Raw genomic sequence first — 19,015 nt, 5'->3', positions numbered from 1 at the left:
GCCCAAAGTTACATTAATTTTTTGCCAAGATATTGTATTGATGATATAATTAGATTCTCCCAGGTTTAGGGTCTGGACTCTGTGGTTGCCAGTCTAGGTGTGAAAATGATGCCTCGTGCTTTCAGTACCACACTTTCACAATTTGAGCCCAATGACTTCTGACATCCTCATCTTGGAATATGACCGTGCTGTCAGGGAGGAAAGAAATCCCCCAATGGGGAAAAAAATAGTTATTCAGTATCCATATTTTGAGGACGTAATGTTGCTGAACCTAGTCATGACCAACTGAAGCAAGTCCAAGGCCATAACCCTGCAGGATTTTTTTTTTGACCAGGCAGTATATTTACAGAGTAATAATGTTGCAGCAGTAAAGTACTGAACTATATCGGTAAACCAATTTATACCTATGATAATAAATATGATCATTTCAAAAATTGGTTGCTTTCATTTTTTTTTGCATTCTGAAATATCTTAGCATTTTTTAGTTAGGTGATTTAATTTAGAAACCAGCTTAATTATTATTCATTTTATTACAGTTTTATTTAGTTTTTTTTTAACAGTAACTTGTAAAGATAGAAATAGGAAAGGAGGAGAGGATCTTCTGCTGACTTGTTTGCAAAGGTTCAAGCAATATACTTGGGTACCACTGACAGGTTTGCAGGTAACTCCTAACATTGCTGGTAACTTATTTGTTCCAGGTCAGCAGTGAGACAGAGATAAAGATCAGAGTGCATATTGACCATCTCCAGTTTAATTTACAGCCTCTGGGATTGGAAAGTTTACATTTTTCTACTAAATTCATAGCATAGCCACTTTAGACCAACCAACTTGCTCACTGCTACACCCTCTGTGACTAGTGTCCACTGTGACTAGTGGCCCCCACGATTTTGAGGGTTACGAGGGTGCTTTTTGAAACACATATATGAACATATATTGAACAGATGAGCTAGTGCCTGGAGGTGCTCACTCCACAGACCACAGACCAAATTATAATGTATCAAGATGCCAGAAGTTTAGGCTCTGTTTTTAAAAGGGAAATAAAATGAACAATATTTTATTCTAAAATGTTAAAATCAAAAGCAAATTCTAGGTTGGGCAGTCAGTCCACACGTAGGGAACATGGCTTGGGATAACAAGTAAACTGGCAATAATAGAAGTAGAATCTGTGTAGGGGAAACCCCTCCATACATAAACTTTTTTTGTAGATGCCAGGGCAGAAGAAACGAAGAATATTATATATTATCTCTGAATACACTGACATCACATCTAAAGATGGCTGTGCCGAGCAGCAGTCTCATAACTTTTTGGATTTTTACACAAGGGAGAATTTTAAAGATAAACAACATGCATGAAATATGTACATAATTCTAATAATCTGTTGACAGGTTCTGTTTGAATATAATTCAAGCTCTAACCTTTCTAGTAAATGCATTCCTTTTGTTAACTGCCTGCTCAGCTACAGGGGTGGATAGACTAACTGTTTCATGTCAGTCAGTTCTTAGAGGTCATGTTTTATGACTTTGGTATTACAACTTTGCAAGATGTTGAAAGGTTGAATTACACTAACATGGAAGAGGCGTTAGTATCTTACTGTTTATTCGACTTGTCATTAGACTCATTAACGCACCAGCTTGTTTAAAAATCAGAACCAATTAAAAACTCCAGAGCATGTTACTATTTACATTAGGTATGAGTTAGTAACATCCTTTCTGCAAACATTTTATTCTTGTTTAACCTTTGAAAGTGTTGAGACATGAAATCCAAGCTTTTGTTGCCAAAACCTTGCGGGGGTTAAGACATGAGCCACCGGTATATATCAAGACCCTTCTGCTACTCCTGGGCCCGGTTACACTTTAAAAATTGTGAGCTGTGTTTTAAAAGGCGGGGCTCCTTGGTAGATGTCCAAAGAAAGTGAGTAATTATTGACCTAATGTACAGAGCACATATTCTTTTGGTAAGAAATTTATGCTTTACGGGGTGTGCTAGAGTTCACATCCCTTTTTTCACATCTTCCAAAAGATTGTAAAATCCTCAGCTGCTCTATTAAATTTCTAGTTCAACAAAGACTCAAGATGCAAAAAGAAGGATTTGATAAATCTTGTTGATCTGTGTTTAGAGACCATGAACATATTCACCACAACCTGTCAATCTTATCTATGCATAGCTATTTATGATGCAATTCCTGGTGAAATGTAATAATTATTGTAAGTAACTTTTTTAAATTTAACTATTACTTAATTATTAAATAGGTATAATAACCATATGTCATTACCTTTATTAACAATGTATTTCTTCAATAATAAACATTAAAATAAAGTTGTTACCATAATGTGGAGTGCCACATACCATATCTTATTATTTATATTTCTCCGAAGACTTCAGTGGTACACCAGTCCACAAGAAAAGAAATTGTATTTTTCTTATAAAGATCCTTTTAGTGTACAAATTATACACAATACTTAAAAACATTACATAACCTTCTCCAAGGTCCCCCAGACACAATGGCAGGGGATGCAGGGATCTTTTGCCCCCACTGCCCAGCAGTGTAAAATTGTCCCTGCCCAGTGGTGCAGGGTACTCAGTACAGTATTGCTACATTATTGTTATCATACAGTATTTTACAGCACCAGCATATTATGCAGCACTTTACATCCATCCATAGTCATGTCACTCAAAGGGGCTCACATTTTAATGTCCCTACCATAGTCATATGTCATTTACATAGTCTGAGGTCAGTTTGGGGGGAAGCCAATTAGCCTAACTGCATGTTTTTGGAATGTGGGAGAAAACTAGAGCACCCGGAGGAAACCCACGCAAACACAGGGAGAACCTGCAAGCTCCATGCAGATAGTGCCTTGGCCATGATTTGAACCTGAGCGACCATGCTACATAGATATTGTCAATGCATAAATAGCATTTTACAAACAGTAAAAAGGTAAAGTATACATTATATCTATATATTTATTATATATTACATAAATTATGGTGGATTTATACTTGTGAAACAAATGTATAGTTGAAGAATCAGAAGAATGAGATAGGCACCAGCCAGTTTATATTTTTTGAAGTTCGTCATGTTATTTAAGCTGGCCTTGGCATGTGCATTTTTATAACAATGGTGGACAAGTCAGGACAAATGCTTGGTTTTCTAAAAGCCAAACTTCGATCCAAACAAAATGTTTTTTTCCCCTAGGATAGGGTTAGATTACGTGTCATGTTAGTATTTCTTTATTGTAACCTTACAAGGAAGAGACCCTCTTACATTTTTAGTACAATAGTACAAGTAATGAGGGTAATAGGGGCTGCTTGGGTCAGGAACACACAGCAAGAAAAATCTCACAGAGGTTCTAACCTTTCCATAATCCATTGAAAACAAGTGCTTTGTTTCTCTTTCTGTATTCAAGAGAGATTTCTCATTATTTTCAGTCTCTCTGACCTCCTGTCACTGGAATATGAAGTGAGGAGTAATCTTCCCAGTGGCCTAACCAGCAGCGGTATAACCCTTTCCTATCAAAAAAAAAAATAGGTTGGATGGAGATTCTCTTAAGTAATAAATGCAGAAACCCAAAGGTATCTGCTTATACTTTGAGTAATCTTCAGAATGACTTTTCTGCCTTGAAAAACCTTTAATTAAAATGTCAACTTTAATAATTATATTTGCAATACCAACTTTATCCTAATAAGTTTGCACTTGGTTGAGCTCACTCTTATACAGCACTACTGTCCAGTCCTGAATTCCATGTTTTGGTTAGTTTTGATTAGGTCTGACTTTAACAAACTTCAATGTGCTTAAAACTGCACATGACCCTTTTTATCTAACACAACACTTAACAACACCCCTACAATGCAGATATGTTACCTTAGTGTTCCCGGGTCTAATATAAAATATATGTTGCCCCAATGCAACATTGAATGTTGTATTATTTCTTGCCTCTTTGACTAATATATACACATACAGTATTATCCAAAAGTAAAACTCATTAAAAAATAAATAAATAAAAAAAGAAACCTTTCTGCAAAGTCTCATTGCGAGTCTACCTCACTGTTCTTAAATTATAAGACAGCTGTATGCTACAGGTACCAACAATATTTGACTTTCAATAGTAGACTATAGCAGTGGACACAGAGCAATCGTTATACAGCTCATCATTGATATAAAACACCAGTTTTAAATAATCATGAGTTAATTTTATGAATGGTGTCTTTCATCAGTTGGTGGAAAGTAGCCAGCTTGTCTTAAAAAAAGCTGACCTTGTGCCAGAAACGCGTTACTCTTCACATATAGCATGCTTGCACACTACACGCTATGCGCTGGTATTATTAGAGGCACAAAAGCATGAAATAATTTCTAGGTGCACCATTAACTGTAATGCTGTAATAAATATTTATATATGGTTGGTGAGCCCATGCACTGATGGCTCCATACGTTGCATAATTAAAGATACAAGTGTAAAGCATGATCCTGTATGAAGCCTGATGAATAAAGCTTAAGGTATCTCAAAAGTTTGCATCTTCAATAACTAAAGTTAGCCAATAAAGTGTATTACTTACACTCCAAATATTCTGCAATCATTGATGGGTAACATAGTACTTAAATCTTTGATAGTGAATTCTCCAGCTGTTAAACATTGATTCTGCATTATATGCTGCATGTTACACAGAGAATGCTATATAAGTTTAGCTGCAGACAAAACCAAGGCTGACTGGTACATAACAAGCTAGAGGACTCATAGTTTACAGTATCATTTAAATCCACATGTATTTGCTTGGCTCTTAATGAGTATGTAGGAATAAATATTTTATATGCAATCCCCCTTTAACAATAGCGTGGGAGGTCTAGGTGTTGAGTTGATTACTAAGCAGGAGTTCATGAAAATTGTCTGTCTTTACCTGTTTCTGGAATCTGTTGGGTATAAATATATTTACCGTATTTATCTGTCTTTGAATTATTGACTAGAAGAAATAATGAAACCGAAAAATTATTACTGAGGAACACCAGCAAATATCATATATTACTGCAAACCTTTGACTACATATACAGTATGTATGGTAGTATGGTGTGTACTACATATATATATACGTTATGTAGTCAACCCCTTTTATTATTTTGTGTTGCATAGTACGATCTTCCAGTGAACATCTAAAAATAGAGCTGTGTCTAAAAACCATCTGTAAATGAATAATGATAGCATATACCCGAGTCAAAATTCTTCATCTATCAGTTACTTTATACTTGGCAGGATTTAAGGTCTTAATGTTTACTTTCTCCATCAATGGCTTCTACAGTGTATTTTTATAGAGCGTATTAAGGGCCACTGAGCCATCCTAGGATTTAAAGGTGAACTCCAAGCAAATATAAAAAACACAGTTAAACCTTGTTATGCATACAAAAAAAGACTGTGGATGGGTTTATGGTTCTTTATATGCAGGATTTATTAATTTTCTACTGGTTACATTGTTAGTGGAAAATGTATATTTTTATATTAGCTTTTTATAGTCCAAATCACTGCAGGAGTTAGACTAGGAGGGAGAGTTAGGGGCATCATTCTAATTCAATCATGATCTTTATTGACGAGTACTGTTAAAGTAGAGTACTGTTAGAGTAAAGGGACTGTGGTAGCTTGATGATTAGAGGAAAAAGATAACTGGTACTTAACTGTAATACTCTTCCATTGTCCATTCATACTGATGTTCTATTGTCCAACCTGTGCTATACTACAGTGGGGTAAAGTAAGGTCATCAGTTTCATAACATATGAATTACAACACTTTTGGAAGTATATATTTTACCTACACTCCAAAGTTGTTTCTATGCAAAAGAAACAAAAATTATCAAAAAACATGCCAGATATCAGATTATACTCTCACATGACAATAAATGCCAAATTCATAACTGCAAGTGAAAACCAAAATACAAATAGGTGTTTGTATACTGGAAACTGGCTCATAAATGAGACAAATGCCATTGAATATTACTTTGTTTTTCCAATTGTGGATTTTCTATGCAACAGGCATATAAACTGGACTCACCCAGAATAACCTTTTGGTTTGGTTTCACCATTCATAAATACCATCTGTGTTTCTGGGACAAAAGTCCAGATGGAATATTCTTCTAAGATTTTAATACTTCTTCATACCTTCAGTAGGGTGGCCACTCATTTCCTAAAGTGTTCGATAGCAGTAAAGTTCTCATGTTATTTGTGTTCACTTTCCAGAAGTACAATTGTTATGCAACCGATCACTTGTTGGAAATACTATCCATAATATTTGCTGGACAAAGAATTAGAATTCAGTCCCATAGGTTTTGTGCGATAAGCTTTTCATTGGACGTGTATATGTTTGGCTCGCCATAGTTGTCCTGTACATAGTTGTTCTAGCAGGGAAAAATAAAAACATTAAACTTAAAATGCTGAACTGATAGTTTTCAAATGTAATAAAATATCGAAATAACAAAAAAAAATACGCCAACAATTTTTTAATACAAACACAAAAGACTACTTTAATAAAGAAGTAGATGCTGCATACTAAGGAAAGTGAATATTTACTTTGCAAAGGTAATGATAAATAAAGGGAACCTGGGCTGTAAAATTTAAATTAGGTTTTATCCATCTGAAATTTTGGTAACATTGCAGATAGTGGTGATATATTGACAATTTCAACATTCATTTGCATCAATAGGGAAAGCAAAATGATGGTGGTCTTGTTGGTTTTTATTAGTATAATAGACATAAAATCATAATTCTGATGGCTAAAGATACTCCTTTTTTTCTATATTGTATTACCCTATTAAATACCCCAGCACACAAAAAATAACCAAATACTCTTTTCTCAAACATAAATTTACCCTTCAGCACTAACACCTAGTTGATTGATTGACATGAACACAACTTCATATTACTTACAAAGTCAGTTGAACTTTCACATTGCAAAGTGAACCGCCCCAAAGATATAGAAATGTTTTTGCAAGATCCAATTCATGGAATTTGTTATTAATTTTGTAAAGCATAACTAATGCATTCACATGTTCTTGGTCAACATAAACATTGCATTTATAGACCGAAAACTATATGCTGTTAATACTTATCTAATTTCTCACATAGATTCATAGCAAACTCATTTCCATACAGTAATACAGATGGCAAACATAGATGTCTGCACTCAGCCAAAAATAGATTCTCTGCTTAAGTATGATTCCATATAAAACTGCAATTAAAAGCATATACAAGCAATAGGCATCATTGTAGAATATTTGTAGAACACAGGGATCCCCAAGGCATTGTTTTGTATTAGAAGATAAATGAAAAAAAAGAGCCTCATTCAACTTGTTGACAATATTTCAATGGTGTAAGTCCTGTAAGAAATGGCTAAAATCTTTCTTCAACTTGTTCCACGTCCAAGCATGTGGAGTTAATTTACCAAAGGTTTAACGTCTCAAACAATACACAGCACTGTGTTTACAACCTTTCTACGGTTGTTTTGACTGCATTATTTATTTCTGTTTTGTTCCAACCCTTGTTGAACTATGGTTCCCAGAATCCTCTAGCTCGCCAGGCATGTTGATAGGTAAGTTTTATGGCCATTGGCTTGAAAGACATATTGGCAGGTTTAGTTTATAACTCTTGACTGGGAGAGCATGCTGAGTTTTTCTTTTATTAACACTGAAGTTTATTCAGCCTATATTTTGTCTTCCCTGGTTCCACCTTCTCTTCCCTGTGCTTGCTTGTAGTTGTGGAACAACATAGAGAATTGATGTACAGTTTCTTTGTGCAAAATGCATATGTAAACCGCAAATAAGAGGCAATTTGTGTTAACAAATGTTCCCTAATGGATTTTTCTGATCCATTATTCAATGTCCTTCAAACAGGGTTTCTCCAAAGGTTGCTAGGGGCTCCTTGAGCAAAAAAAGCAATTTGGACCTTTCAGGTCAGTTTAAATGACCTTTTTGGCTACCTATGTTATTTTTCGCACTGGTCACCAGTGAGGCAAACTTCCCATTGACCACTATATTGATATACTGTGAGCTGTGGGGTTCCTTAAAGACCTGAAAGATATTTTAAGGGCTCCCCCATGGTAAAAAAAGGCTGCCATAGTTTTTGCCTAACTAGGAACCAAAGCAACATGGATGTCAGTGTGTACACAGAGAACAAGTCCACTAAGCCAATCATCAACTTTTTCAAAAGCCCTCTGTCAAGTAGAAGGAAATTTGACACATAGTTTAACTGAAACAGTGAAGATATATGTAAATACATATAGATGTTAATACGTATATTTATTTTATTCTTTTTTAAACTCTAAGTTTAGTTCAAAGCTCGGTTTTGCCAAAAAAGTAGAACAATGTTTCACATGGCTGATTTAATGTTACTTTTACAGAGCTAGAGGGAAACAAGGGGAAAAAATCCCATCCAAGTGAACTGCATATACCACAAGAGGTTCAGCAAACCTTATTGCACAATCTTACCTTTTACTGTTCCGAAAATAAAAATGATTTAGTATGTGCTTTATTAGGCTGACTTGTTGAAAGTTAGAGATATTCCACCATCTGAGAAATATGAAATTTATAACGCAAAGATGAGCGTTAAATGCATCATTTTAACTTGGAAAACATGGTTCTTGGAAAAACATGGTGTGAAGTGTCTTTCATGAACCAGTGAATGTGTTAGTGAGCAAACCGGAATGTAAAAATCAAGCTGCAGGCAAGTGACCGGATGGAGAACACAACGAAGCATATAAATGGGTTTCTTCATTTATGTGTGCATAGAAGATAATGGGGAGGAGGGGTTTGGGGTTGCATCAGTAAATAGGGACAAAAGGGGAAGAAAGGGCAAAAAGAAAACTACTAAAAAGAGTAGAAAACGGAGAGAGCTAAATATTAGGTATCAGCTTTATATTGGTATCTCATGAAGGTGAATTTGTAACTCTGACTTTTAAGTAAGCCGTAAAGTCGGTCTATCTAGAAGATAAGCAGTCTAATTTACAGTAAAAGGGAAATATGTTGTGAACAAGTCAGAGTTAGACTGATCCTTCCATTTACTTTTACATAATTGAGTTTCTCCATTGAGAGTTCATCTGAGTTCAGTTCCCACGGTCACTAGGCTGATAAGTACAGCCCGGGGAGCGTGAGAACTTGCTGTCACAGCTGATTGGAGGCACGTGAGTGCTTCCAATCACCTGTGACTGCAGGCGAACTGGCAATAGAGTTTACCAGTGAGAGTTCATCTGAGTTCGGCGAGAACACGACCTTGTGGTGAATCACAAGGCCATTCTCGCTTACATGTTCTGTAAGCGAGAAAGGCCCAATTCGCTGAAAAATCGAAAGTAAAAATTTTCCTCGCTCATCCCTAGTATTCACCTCTCTTTATAGGAGGCAACAATGGACTTTGCAGGATCCATTGTGGGACCGCACTGCGTTATATGTTTTAAAAGAACAATGGGAAATATGCCTAAGGCCTCTGAAAATGTGTCTGAACTCATTAGAGTACCATTAAGGGCAATCTTGTTATAATGTCATATAACGTGCCACCATCTCTAGAGGTATTCCCTTACAGAGAACCAGGGGAACCCTCCATAATGTTAGAGGAGACGCTGGGGGAGAGAGGTGTCCATCTCTATTCATTTTATGAAAACATAATGAACCTGATTTATCAAAGTTCTCCAAGCCTGGAGAAAATAGATTATCATGGGTGAACCTGGTCTATAAAAGCTTTGTGAATTGAGCCCTGAGCATATAGGAAAAAGTATGTTTGTCGTGTCTTCTAGCTGTATAGATCCTCAATTCTTTAGATGTTGATATATTTTAGAGTAATCTTGCTATGAAATGCCTTGTTCTTATGGTCATTTTCTGGAGCTAAGACGGAATTGGTACATTTTTTACACAAACGCCATTTACAGGCTAAACTGGCAGTATGGCTAAGTGTTATTGAGCATAGAGCTTACATGCCAAAGCCCTTTTGCCAGTGTCAAATATTGTTTTCTCCCCTTCCTGCCAAGTTTCCACCATCCAACAATGACACATACAGTTGTCCAGATGTTAGCAATGTCATGGAAACAGTGGTGTTTTCTTCTGGTGTCTGGTTGTTATGATATAGTTGTTTGTTACAGAGGATATCATACATGAATGCTGATTGTTTGCTCTCTGTGCTAAGCAATTACAGCAGGAAGACTTGCATTACAAATCAGAAACATCTTGCAATTGGATATCTCCACTATGAACTTTTTGAAAATACTCCTGATATTACCGCTAACATGGATAAACTGTTTAGTAACATATTGTAAAAACAAGCAATTGGCTTGTAAACATATCTCTCTTGTAGCACGGACTAAAGCAGTAAAGAATCCCCTTGTGTTGCTTAGGAAGACACATTGAAAACACATAAAAACAATTATTATTTTATTATTGTATTATGTGGGTACACACACCAGCTTACATAACCATGTGCACATTCAAACTATCTCCATAGAGTGGATATATAAGGTAAAAACATATATTTCAGGTTCTATACCATTACCAAAACTAAACTATGGATGTGTTTTTGGTTAATTATTCCTTTATTTGTTAAGAAGATTTTGAAAGATAGATTATTTATTTTTTCAGTTTAAATAAATGACAGACACAGCTTTCTCTATTCTTTTGATTGGGTCATACTGCTATGTGCAGTAGTAAAACACTAGGTGCAAAAGCTTTGTTTTTGGCCTACTTTAAAAGGAGCTAGGATCTAAGTTTCCATTTTCTTTTACTAGGACAGAATGTTATTTTCAGGTTTGCCAGCATCTACCTGGTGATCTACTAATACTTTTATCAAGCTTTACAGGGTTAGTGTTATCGCATCTTTAAATGCTAGTTTTGGATAGGGTTGCAGGCAGCAGTGTAATGTCCTTGCCTTAAGAAAAAGTTTCTTGCTGCAGTTGTATTTAAGTTTTACTTATTGCCCCACAGTCTATAGGATCTGGGTGTAGGATCTGAGTCTATAGGATTTGGATGTCTCAATTGAGAATGGAGGAAGTTGTCTCCTATGAAAAGAGAAAATATATTTTTTTATATTTAATCTAAAATGCTTTGGAGCACCCTGTCTTTATTGGTTGTTCCTCATAGACGTTGGGGTGTTTTTTGTCTTTAGTACAGTTCATTTACTCAGTTCTTCAAAAGTGGGAACCAACAAGGGCTGAACTTTAGTTTCTTTGGACTTATTGTCCTACACAGCAGGTTGCAGTATATATACCCAAATCAGAAAAAGGAGAAAAAGGAGCATCAAAAATCGTTGTACTTCCTTTTCCCCTCCCCTGCATGCATTTTCAATCAGTTGCTTTACAGAATTCATTAGAGCCTCATGAGAAGGTTCAGGTTCAGGAAACGAGGGAAAACCTCCCCAGTGGCAACCTACACAGCAGTAAAACCTGAAATTGGTTTAAGGTCACATCCAACACACAAACAAATAGATTTAGTTGTTTTAAAGTATAATTTCTCTTGGCCTGTTTTCTGATATCTGATCTCTTTTCAAAGATCTCGCCTAAGTCTTTTTCTAGTTTGAAGTTTTTGTTCATTTCTGATGCAGTTGCACAGGGAAGTGATCATGTGCTTAATATGTGTCACGGTCTAGAAATGTGGTGTTTGGACTGGACATAATGTATCTATTTGTTGTCCTATTGCTGTGTCATCCGATCTGTAGAGCAGCAGTAAGCGATAGACCCCTGAAAGCAAGCTGAAGATTAAATGTTTTGAGCATATATAACGACCATTTGTTAGTCATATGTGACAGTGGTTAGCCCAATTTGCAAATCCGATTTAGGACAATAAATACAAGTACATTTAAGAAAATGGGAAGTTTACATTAACCTACTCTCCAACAGTTTAAAGCCTTTTATTAATGTCAATGCAAAGGAAGTGCTTACTTGTAAAAAGACACATAAAAGTAAATTTCATATTTTCTTTTATTTTGCACATGATTACTGTAAGTACTAAAACATTTCAGTTTTTTTCCTGTTCCTGTTGACATAAAACCAATACTTCAGATGCCTACATGTTAGCATCATATGTCACTGATGGCATGAGTTTTCGGCAATAAAGTTTGAATATAGATCCCACTGGTGGCATGGGGGGTAGGGGGAGAACTGTATTCCTGGGGGATCCATCTAACCTCACCTCCTGTATATTACATGTTTGTGGAGGAATTCAGTGACTTCTGGAAATGAGAGTACTATGTGATTTGTGATCATGCTACTTCTTCATGTATTCATAAAATATATTCCATATACAGTTATGCGAAAAAATATTTACACTCCATGGAAATTAATGACTTTTATCAGCATATTGAAACAGGCAAACATTTTTAATGTGCTCACTGGTAAAGTGGATACACCTAAATAAATAAAAAATATTTGTTTTTTCAACAATTTTTTCAGCAAAACTTCAGAGAAATTTTATGGTGTAGTATGGTAAAAGGGTAATTTTTGCCCTATAAGCTGAGATTGCCCTCAGCAGCAAAAATTACTTGTCATAAGAATTTTGCATAACTTGACATTAACCCGGGACAATTTTTTACCATTCCTCCATGTGAAATTCCTTCTGTTACAATATATGTTTGTTGGTTTACTTCCATAAACTCCTACAGCATTTCAAGTAGGTGCTTTAACCAGGTCAGGCTTTAACACTGAACTTCTTTATTATTTAGTGCAGAATTTTTAATTAGAACATTGACTACAATGCCCAGACCCTGAAGCAGCACAGCAACTCCAAACCATAACATTTGCATCCCCATGCTTGAAAGTTAATATGGAGATTTTCTCCTCAAATGCTGTCATGGGTTTGCACAAAATATGTCTACTGTTACTGTGGACGTAATACTCCAACTTTGATTTATAAGTCCTTGGGGCATTCTTTCAGAAACCCCTATGTTCTATAGCAGGGGTGTCAAACTCTGGCTCGTGGGCCAAATCTGGCCCACAACATCCTTTTTTTGGCCCCCAAAGAAATCCAAAATATGAATTGCAACTGGCCCGCTGCTGCATTGAAATAGCACCGCTACTACAATTCCCAGCATCACTCCCCTCTATAGACCAGCGGCTTCTCTGCCTATGGATGGCCCCACATTGGACTGTTTTATAGATGCAGGGAATCGTAGCAGCGGTGCTATTTCAGTTTCAAGTTGGCCACGACTTTGCTAAGTTTTTAATTTTGGCCCAATGTGTATTTGAGTTTGACACCCCTGTTCTATAGCACACTGTAGTCATTTTTTTTGCACATCAAAGACTTTTTCTATCATACCTGTATTGTGATTTTGATTGGTTCCAATCTTTCCAGTCGTAGACGTTGCAAGATTTACCTACTGATCCTGCAATTTATGTTTGTTTCTTAGGACTTTTTTTTAACTTTAAAAAGTCAGCACATGGCCTGAATTTCCTGGGTCAACCAATCCTCAACACATTAGCAGACATTCAAAATCTACCCAATAAATAATTTCTTTAAGAGTCAGAGAAATAATTTAGTTATAATCATTTGGTTATTTTAAATGGATATCCACAATGCATTGAATGAATGAATGCAGAAGAGGACCAGGTGAAAATGTAGGCGCCAAACGAAGGAGTAAGGAGACGTAAGTGTAGGTAAAAAACTGTGAATGGGCAGGTACGTTTAGTTTACTTACAGAAGAGACATCACGTGTCCCTTCTGCAATAAAAAACCCATCTGCTGACATTTTTTTTTTTTTTTTTTTACTTTTGTTCTATTTCTAAAAAAGGCAACAATTTCAATTAGTTGTACTTCCTTTGATTGAAAGTGACATATTTGGTGACCTGAAAGAGAAAACAAAGGTTTAGAGACAAATACATATTTAATAATTCAGAATACATTTTTTCAAAGAATTGAAAGACATTGCAGAATTGAAAGACATTACATAATTACATATATAATCAGGTTGAAAACATAAAAAGTCCATTACAATTTATTAGGCATACTAGAAAACTTTCATATTTTAGATAGAAACCTGCACAGACCTAATCAAAAAAGGGAAGACAAAAAAACTGTATCTATCTATCTATCTATCTATCTATCTATCTATCTATCTATCTATCTATTTTCAAGTATGCTCTATCTTAGTTGACTTGGTTCAGATAAAGGAAACCTGTACAGACAGAATTATTTTTTTATAGTTGCTTGGGGCGTATACTGAACCTTTTGGGGCGCTTGGGGCGTATCCTGAAACTTAGCTAGTCTGACTTTTTTCTGAGGTTTACCATCTTCAGATTTGGCCTGTGTGGATATTTAGGTTTATCAGCCCAATACTGTTCCCCTGTCAAGGTTCAGATTGAGGTACAGTGAATATTACTGTACTTTACTGTTCTTTATAGAAGTCAGGCAATGGTCATAGCTACATGAAGTTTAAACGTTTATGTGCTCTTCATGCTAATGCCCACATTTCCAGGCACAATCAATAGAAATATTGGTAAACTGACTTTTTTTTCCCTTTAGGATTGTGGTCCAGCAATGTTTCTTCTGGTCATGGTATGGTTTGCCGCTTCTGGTTCATTGCAGCAGTTTGCTAAACACCCATAAGTGGCACATCATACCATAGCCAGAAGCAATATTTTGCATCCAGGAGATGCTCCACAGCACTAACGTGTGCAATAAATTGGTGCCAACCACTCCCATTCGGTTTGGCAGCAGAGCTGAGTGTGCAATCATTTTAAAATGGAATCTTTAGCAAAGCAAATGTCGATGTGGCCTGTTGAGTGCTTATTGTAAAAAAAAATTTACATTCCTAAAAAATGAGTTTTCAGCAGGCAATATCTTATTCATGTTTGTTCTTTTGTTTCCAGATTACAGAACTGGACCTTGTTTCTCAGCTATCAGCAACCAAATGTGTCAAGGACAGCTGAGTGGAATCGTCTGCACAAAGACTCTATGCTGTGCTACAGTAGGAAGAGCATGGGGCCACCCTTGTGAGATGTGCCCAGCCCAGCCACATCCCTGTCGTCGCGGCTTTATTCCAAACATTCGAACAGGAGCGTGTCAAGGTATGCAGTGTACATGGAGCTGCTGCAACTGTGAATGTATTGATGTAGATAGAGTTAGAGAAGTTTGGACAGGCTGCCTTGTTTCATACCCCAGCATTTACACAGAGAATGGAAAATCATTGTCAGAAGCATTACCTCACGACTGTGTTAGAGAATTTTGAAGAAAGAGGTGGTGGGGACGGGGGACATTAGCAAGCGAGGTCAAGACAAGCCAAAGCCTTAATGAATTTCACACTGGCAAAGGTCCCTCCATGTATCAAAAATCAGATATTTAAACAAGTTGGAGTTATTTTATTTCAAACAAAGCAACAACCTTGTGCAGCATACATGGTACACTGCTTTCTCATTTGGCAGCTGATAGATTACTTTATACTGCCACAATGTGTGAAAATGTTACTTAACCACCTATGTCTGCAATCCATGCTTAATTCTGCTGGAGCAAGCTGCTGATTGAAATCATTGCCTTTGCCCAGATGTTCCTTACTTCTCTCTGAGCATGCCTCCTGATAGAGAGCTCTGACACAGTTTTTGGCTTTTGCTCCAATACTTCCAGCTGTATAAATTCTTTTATTGTCTGGATGTCTGGCAGGAAGCAGCAGAAAGTTAACAGAGGCAGCCATATACTAAACTGTTGAGTAATCTAACTTTCCAGTACTGCGGGGGATTGGGGGGGTATTTTGTAAAGGTTTATACAACTTTTTCATGGGCGCACATAAAAACCAATAAATGTATCAGCAAACTAAATAGTGGAAGAATTGAACCTAAGGTTACTTCATTTTCACCCATGTCTCTTTTGTGTTACTTCTTTCAGGGCGAGCATGGGAAGTTTATTTAGGGTGAACTTAAGCCATATACTTGCCTTTATTATAGAGACCTGCACTATGATGTTTCTTTAAATTAAGGGTAAACATAGTAATGAAAAAAATCTTTTTTTTAAGATAGAAGGTTTAAGGGGAAACCCTATCATATTATTTTTGTTGTCTCTTTTCCATTGAAAAGATACGATTTGTCCTGGGGACTCAACAGGAATTGGGAAAAGAATTCCAATCCTAGAGAACTGTTATGTTTATCCCTGTTATCCCTGTTTAGCCACTAATAAAAAAAGTGTAAATCACCCCAATGGGGTCCCAGGCAGCAAGAAAAACCTATTCTTAGTTTTGGATAGCATGTGGAAAAGATAGTTAACAATTGTTATTATAATATTACAAAGTTGCTTTAACTTATATTTCACGATGTACGATGAAAACACACACCTTACTCAAACTGATCTATGTACAAATTGCGGCATGTTTCAAATATGCTTATAGACTTTGTAACCTTCTTTACTAAGAGAAATACATTGGCTGTCATAACTGACTTCCCTATTGAAAATCTTGCTACCTGGAACCAAAGTTAAGTTAGGGGCTTTAGAGCCGACCTAGAACAAACATGCATATTTGGAGGTTGCTGTATACTCTATATTCTAGGTCAAAGGTTCAGAAAGTATTAAAGCCAGAGATAGCCAGACAGTAAGTATTACCTATCAAAGTATACTAGCCTACAACTTTCTGTTGTGACTGTTTTTTGTGAAATGTTTCATTAAGATATGACGTTCCTTGTTGTTTAATTTCCAGCTTGGAAATTATTTTGGTATAAACTAGTCTTACATAACATTCTTTTTAATGAACTAGTGACTTGGTCCTTAAGAATAATTAGCTGCAATGGATCATACTGAGAGATGTTTTCAACGTTTTATGTTTTTGTTGTTCTGTTTCCTTGGGGCAGATGTGGATGAATGCCAAGCCATCCCTGGGATGTGTCAAGGAGGAAATTGTATTAATACAGTTGGATCTTTTGAGTGCAAATGCCCAGCTGGACACAAATTTAATGAATTAACACAAAAATGTGAAGGTAAGAGCTTTCCAAACCCATCTGGACAAAATCATTTTTAGTTTTATTACAATAACTTGTGTTTTAAGCATACTTCACAAGACATAGGAAAAGATTCTCGGTACAAAATCAAAACTTATCTTTAATGAACTTTAATCCATGCATTAAAGTTGGAGCAATGAAGATTAAGGGCCTGTTCTCATTGTAGACAACGCCATGGATGTTGCAAGCAAAACATATGGGTTTAAAGGATCCATTGTTTATAATGACTTGTTTCAGTTTTGTGCAGTGCAGCTGTTGGAATCAAATCTTTCTTGCAGTATCTGTGGTGCATTGATCTGTGTTTTGCGGGACCAGATCTTTTCTCCGTTCCAGGTTTGCTGGATCACCCAGGTTCCCATGATACTCAATCTTCTCCATTCTTGGAGATCTTTAATAAATCAGGTCTATTGTCTTTTAAAGCCAGTGTCATGGGTTCCTGTCTGCTAAAAAAAGTCTATGGGAATGCACACCCCCCATTATAACAGGTAAATGCATATCAGAAAGAGGTCAGCTGAAAGTTAAAGGCATCTGACAATGAATTTTGATTTAGTTCAAAACTGTCTGAAAATGTCATACTAATTACACAACAAAAGCCCAGAGTCCAACACAGGCCCTAATCCTAGTGGGAATGAGCCCTACTAGGTAAATGGTTGTTATTGATTATTCTGCATTTTTTAATCATCAAAAAGGGCTGTGCCATGTTGTTTTTAAACAACAAAAAAAGAAAAACAAATATGCTCGAATCTATTTTAGAAATGGAAATATAAATAAAATGCCAGGTAGCCAAAGATTGTTATTTGTACCCTTGCCATTCCTCTGATGCTACTATCTCAATATTTTGCATGGTTCCATATATTTTCACATTGGATATTGTAAAACACTAAAAATCAACTTATGACAGCCGTATTGAGTATTCAAGAAGGGAAAAAAGTAGGTCTCTAAAATGTCAGGGCAAGTAAAAACTAAACGACTGCCCCCTCCCCCACCTAAAAAAAGAATAATGGGGGGGGGGGGTCATTTGGAGTGAATGATGACACTTGAATCCTGCATGTATAGGTACCATGATTTATTACTATTTTATTAGCAATCACCGGTATCCTTCCATATTTCCATATAATCACAACCAGAAGTCTATTTATTACTATTTTAACAGCAATCACAAGTGTCCTTCCATATTTCATTCACAAGCTGAAGTTATTTTCACTCATTAAATCAAAACCTGTCAGCTGGCTTACAATATAAAAGGAAATACGATTCATCTTGGGCTTAGGGGAGTTGATTTTACATGGGTGGGATGGAGAAGAAGAAGAAGAAGCAGGTGCTCTGGCATCTCTCTGTTATATGGCCTCATGTTGTACTAGCCAGGCTCATATTCCCTACTCATATTATGAGTTCTCTTGGAGATGTATCTGGGAGGTCTTACAAAACATTACTAAGAGAAGCCTGACTCTAAGCCTACTACTCCGCACTGACCAAACTGTCCAACAAGACTCAGGATTAAATTGTTCTTACAATCCTGTAGACATGTAAAATGACATCAACAACCAGAACAAGTGTTTGTGTGGCTGATGTCTTATTAATATATGCAAATAAATATATCCAAAAAAAAAACAAAATAGTATCAAAACCTTGAGCAACACTAAGGCTAGGTACACACATGCAAACAACAAACGACTGCTGGTTGAACGAGCGCTGTACATACAGCCCCGTTCTGCTGTATAGAGAGGGGAGGGGAGAGAACGACGGAGCGGCACCCCACTGCCCTCTCTCCCATTCACTTTTATTACGATTATTCATTGTCCGTGGATCATACGGTCGCTTGGACGACAAGCACTGTACACATGCAAGATTCTTGTCCGATATCAGCCCTGAGCCAATTATCCGACGAGAATTATTGCACCTATGTACATAGCCTAAAAGCCTCTCTGAATGCCATCCCTGGATCCTCACCATAACCTCTGCCCTAACTTACCATTATTTAATACAGATCTGCCATTTTTTTAAGCACAACTAAAACTTTGCAGAAATGTTAATGATATTATCCTTCACCATTTTCCTAATGCCCTCTGAGTGACTATAGGGAGAGTGAGCATCTCAAT

The 19,015-nt window shown here is 36.5% G+C and overlaps 1 protein-coding gene across 1 annotated transcript in view; it reads left to right on the top strand.

The window, feature by feature from the left end:
• Positions 1-19,015, top strand: part of FBN1 (fibrillin 1) — a 157,323-nt gene that overhangs the window by 41,910 nt on the left and 96,398 nt on the right. The window contains exons 6-7 of the mRNA XM_072399100.1: positions 14,808-15,005; positions 16,770-16,895. Of these exons, the coding sequence (XP_072255201.1) occupies positions 14,808-15,005; positions 16,770-16,895 (324 nt within the window). The remainder of the gene's footprint in view (positions 1-14,807; positions 15,006-16,769; positions 16,896-19,015) is intronic.

Source organism: Pyxicephalus adspersus, chromosome 2 (genome assembly GCF_032062135.1).
Source record: "Pyxicephalus adspersus chromosome 2, UCB_Pads_2.0, whole genome shotgun sequence".
Lineage (NCBI taxonomy): Eukaryota > Metazoa > Chordata > Amphibia > Anura > Pyxicephalidae > Pyxicephalus > Pyxicephalus adspersus.
This window is presented reverse-complemented; position numbering and strand designations above follow the sequence as displayed.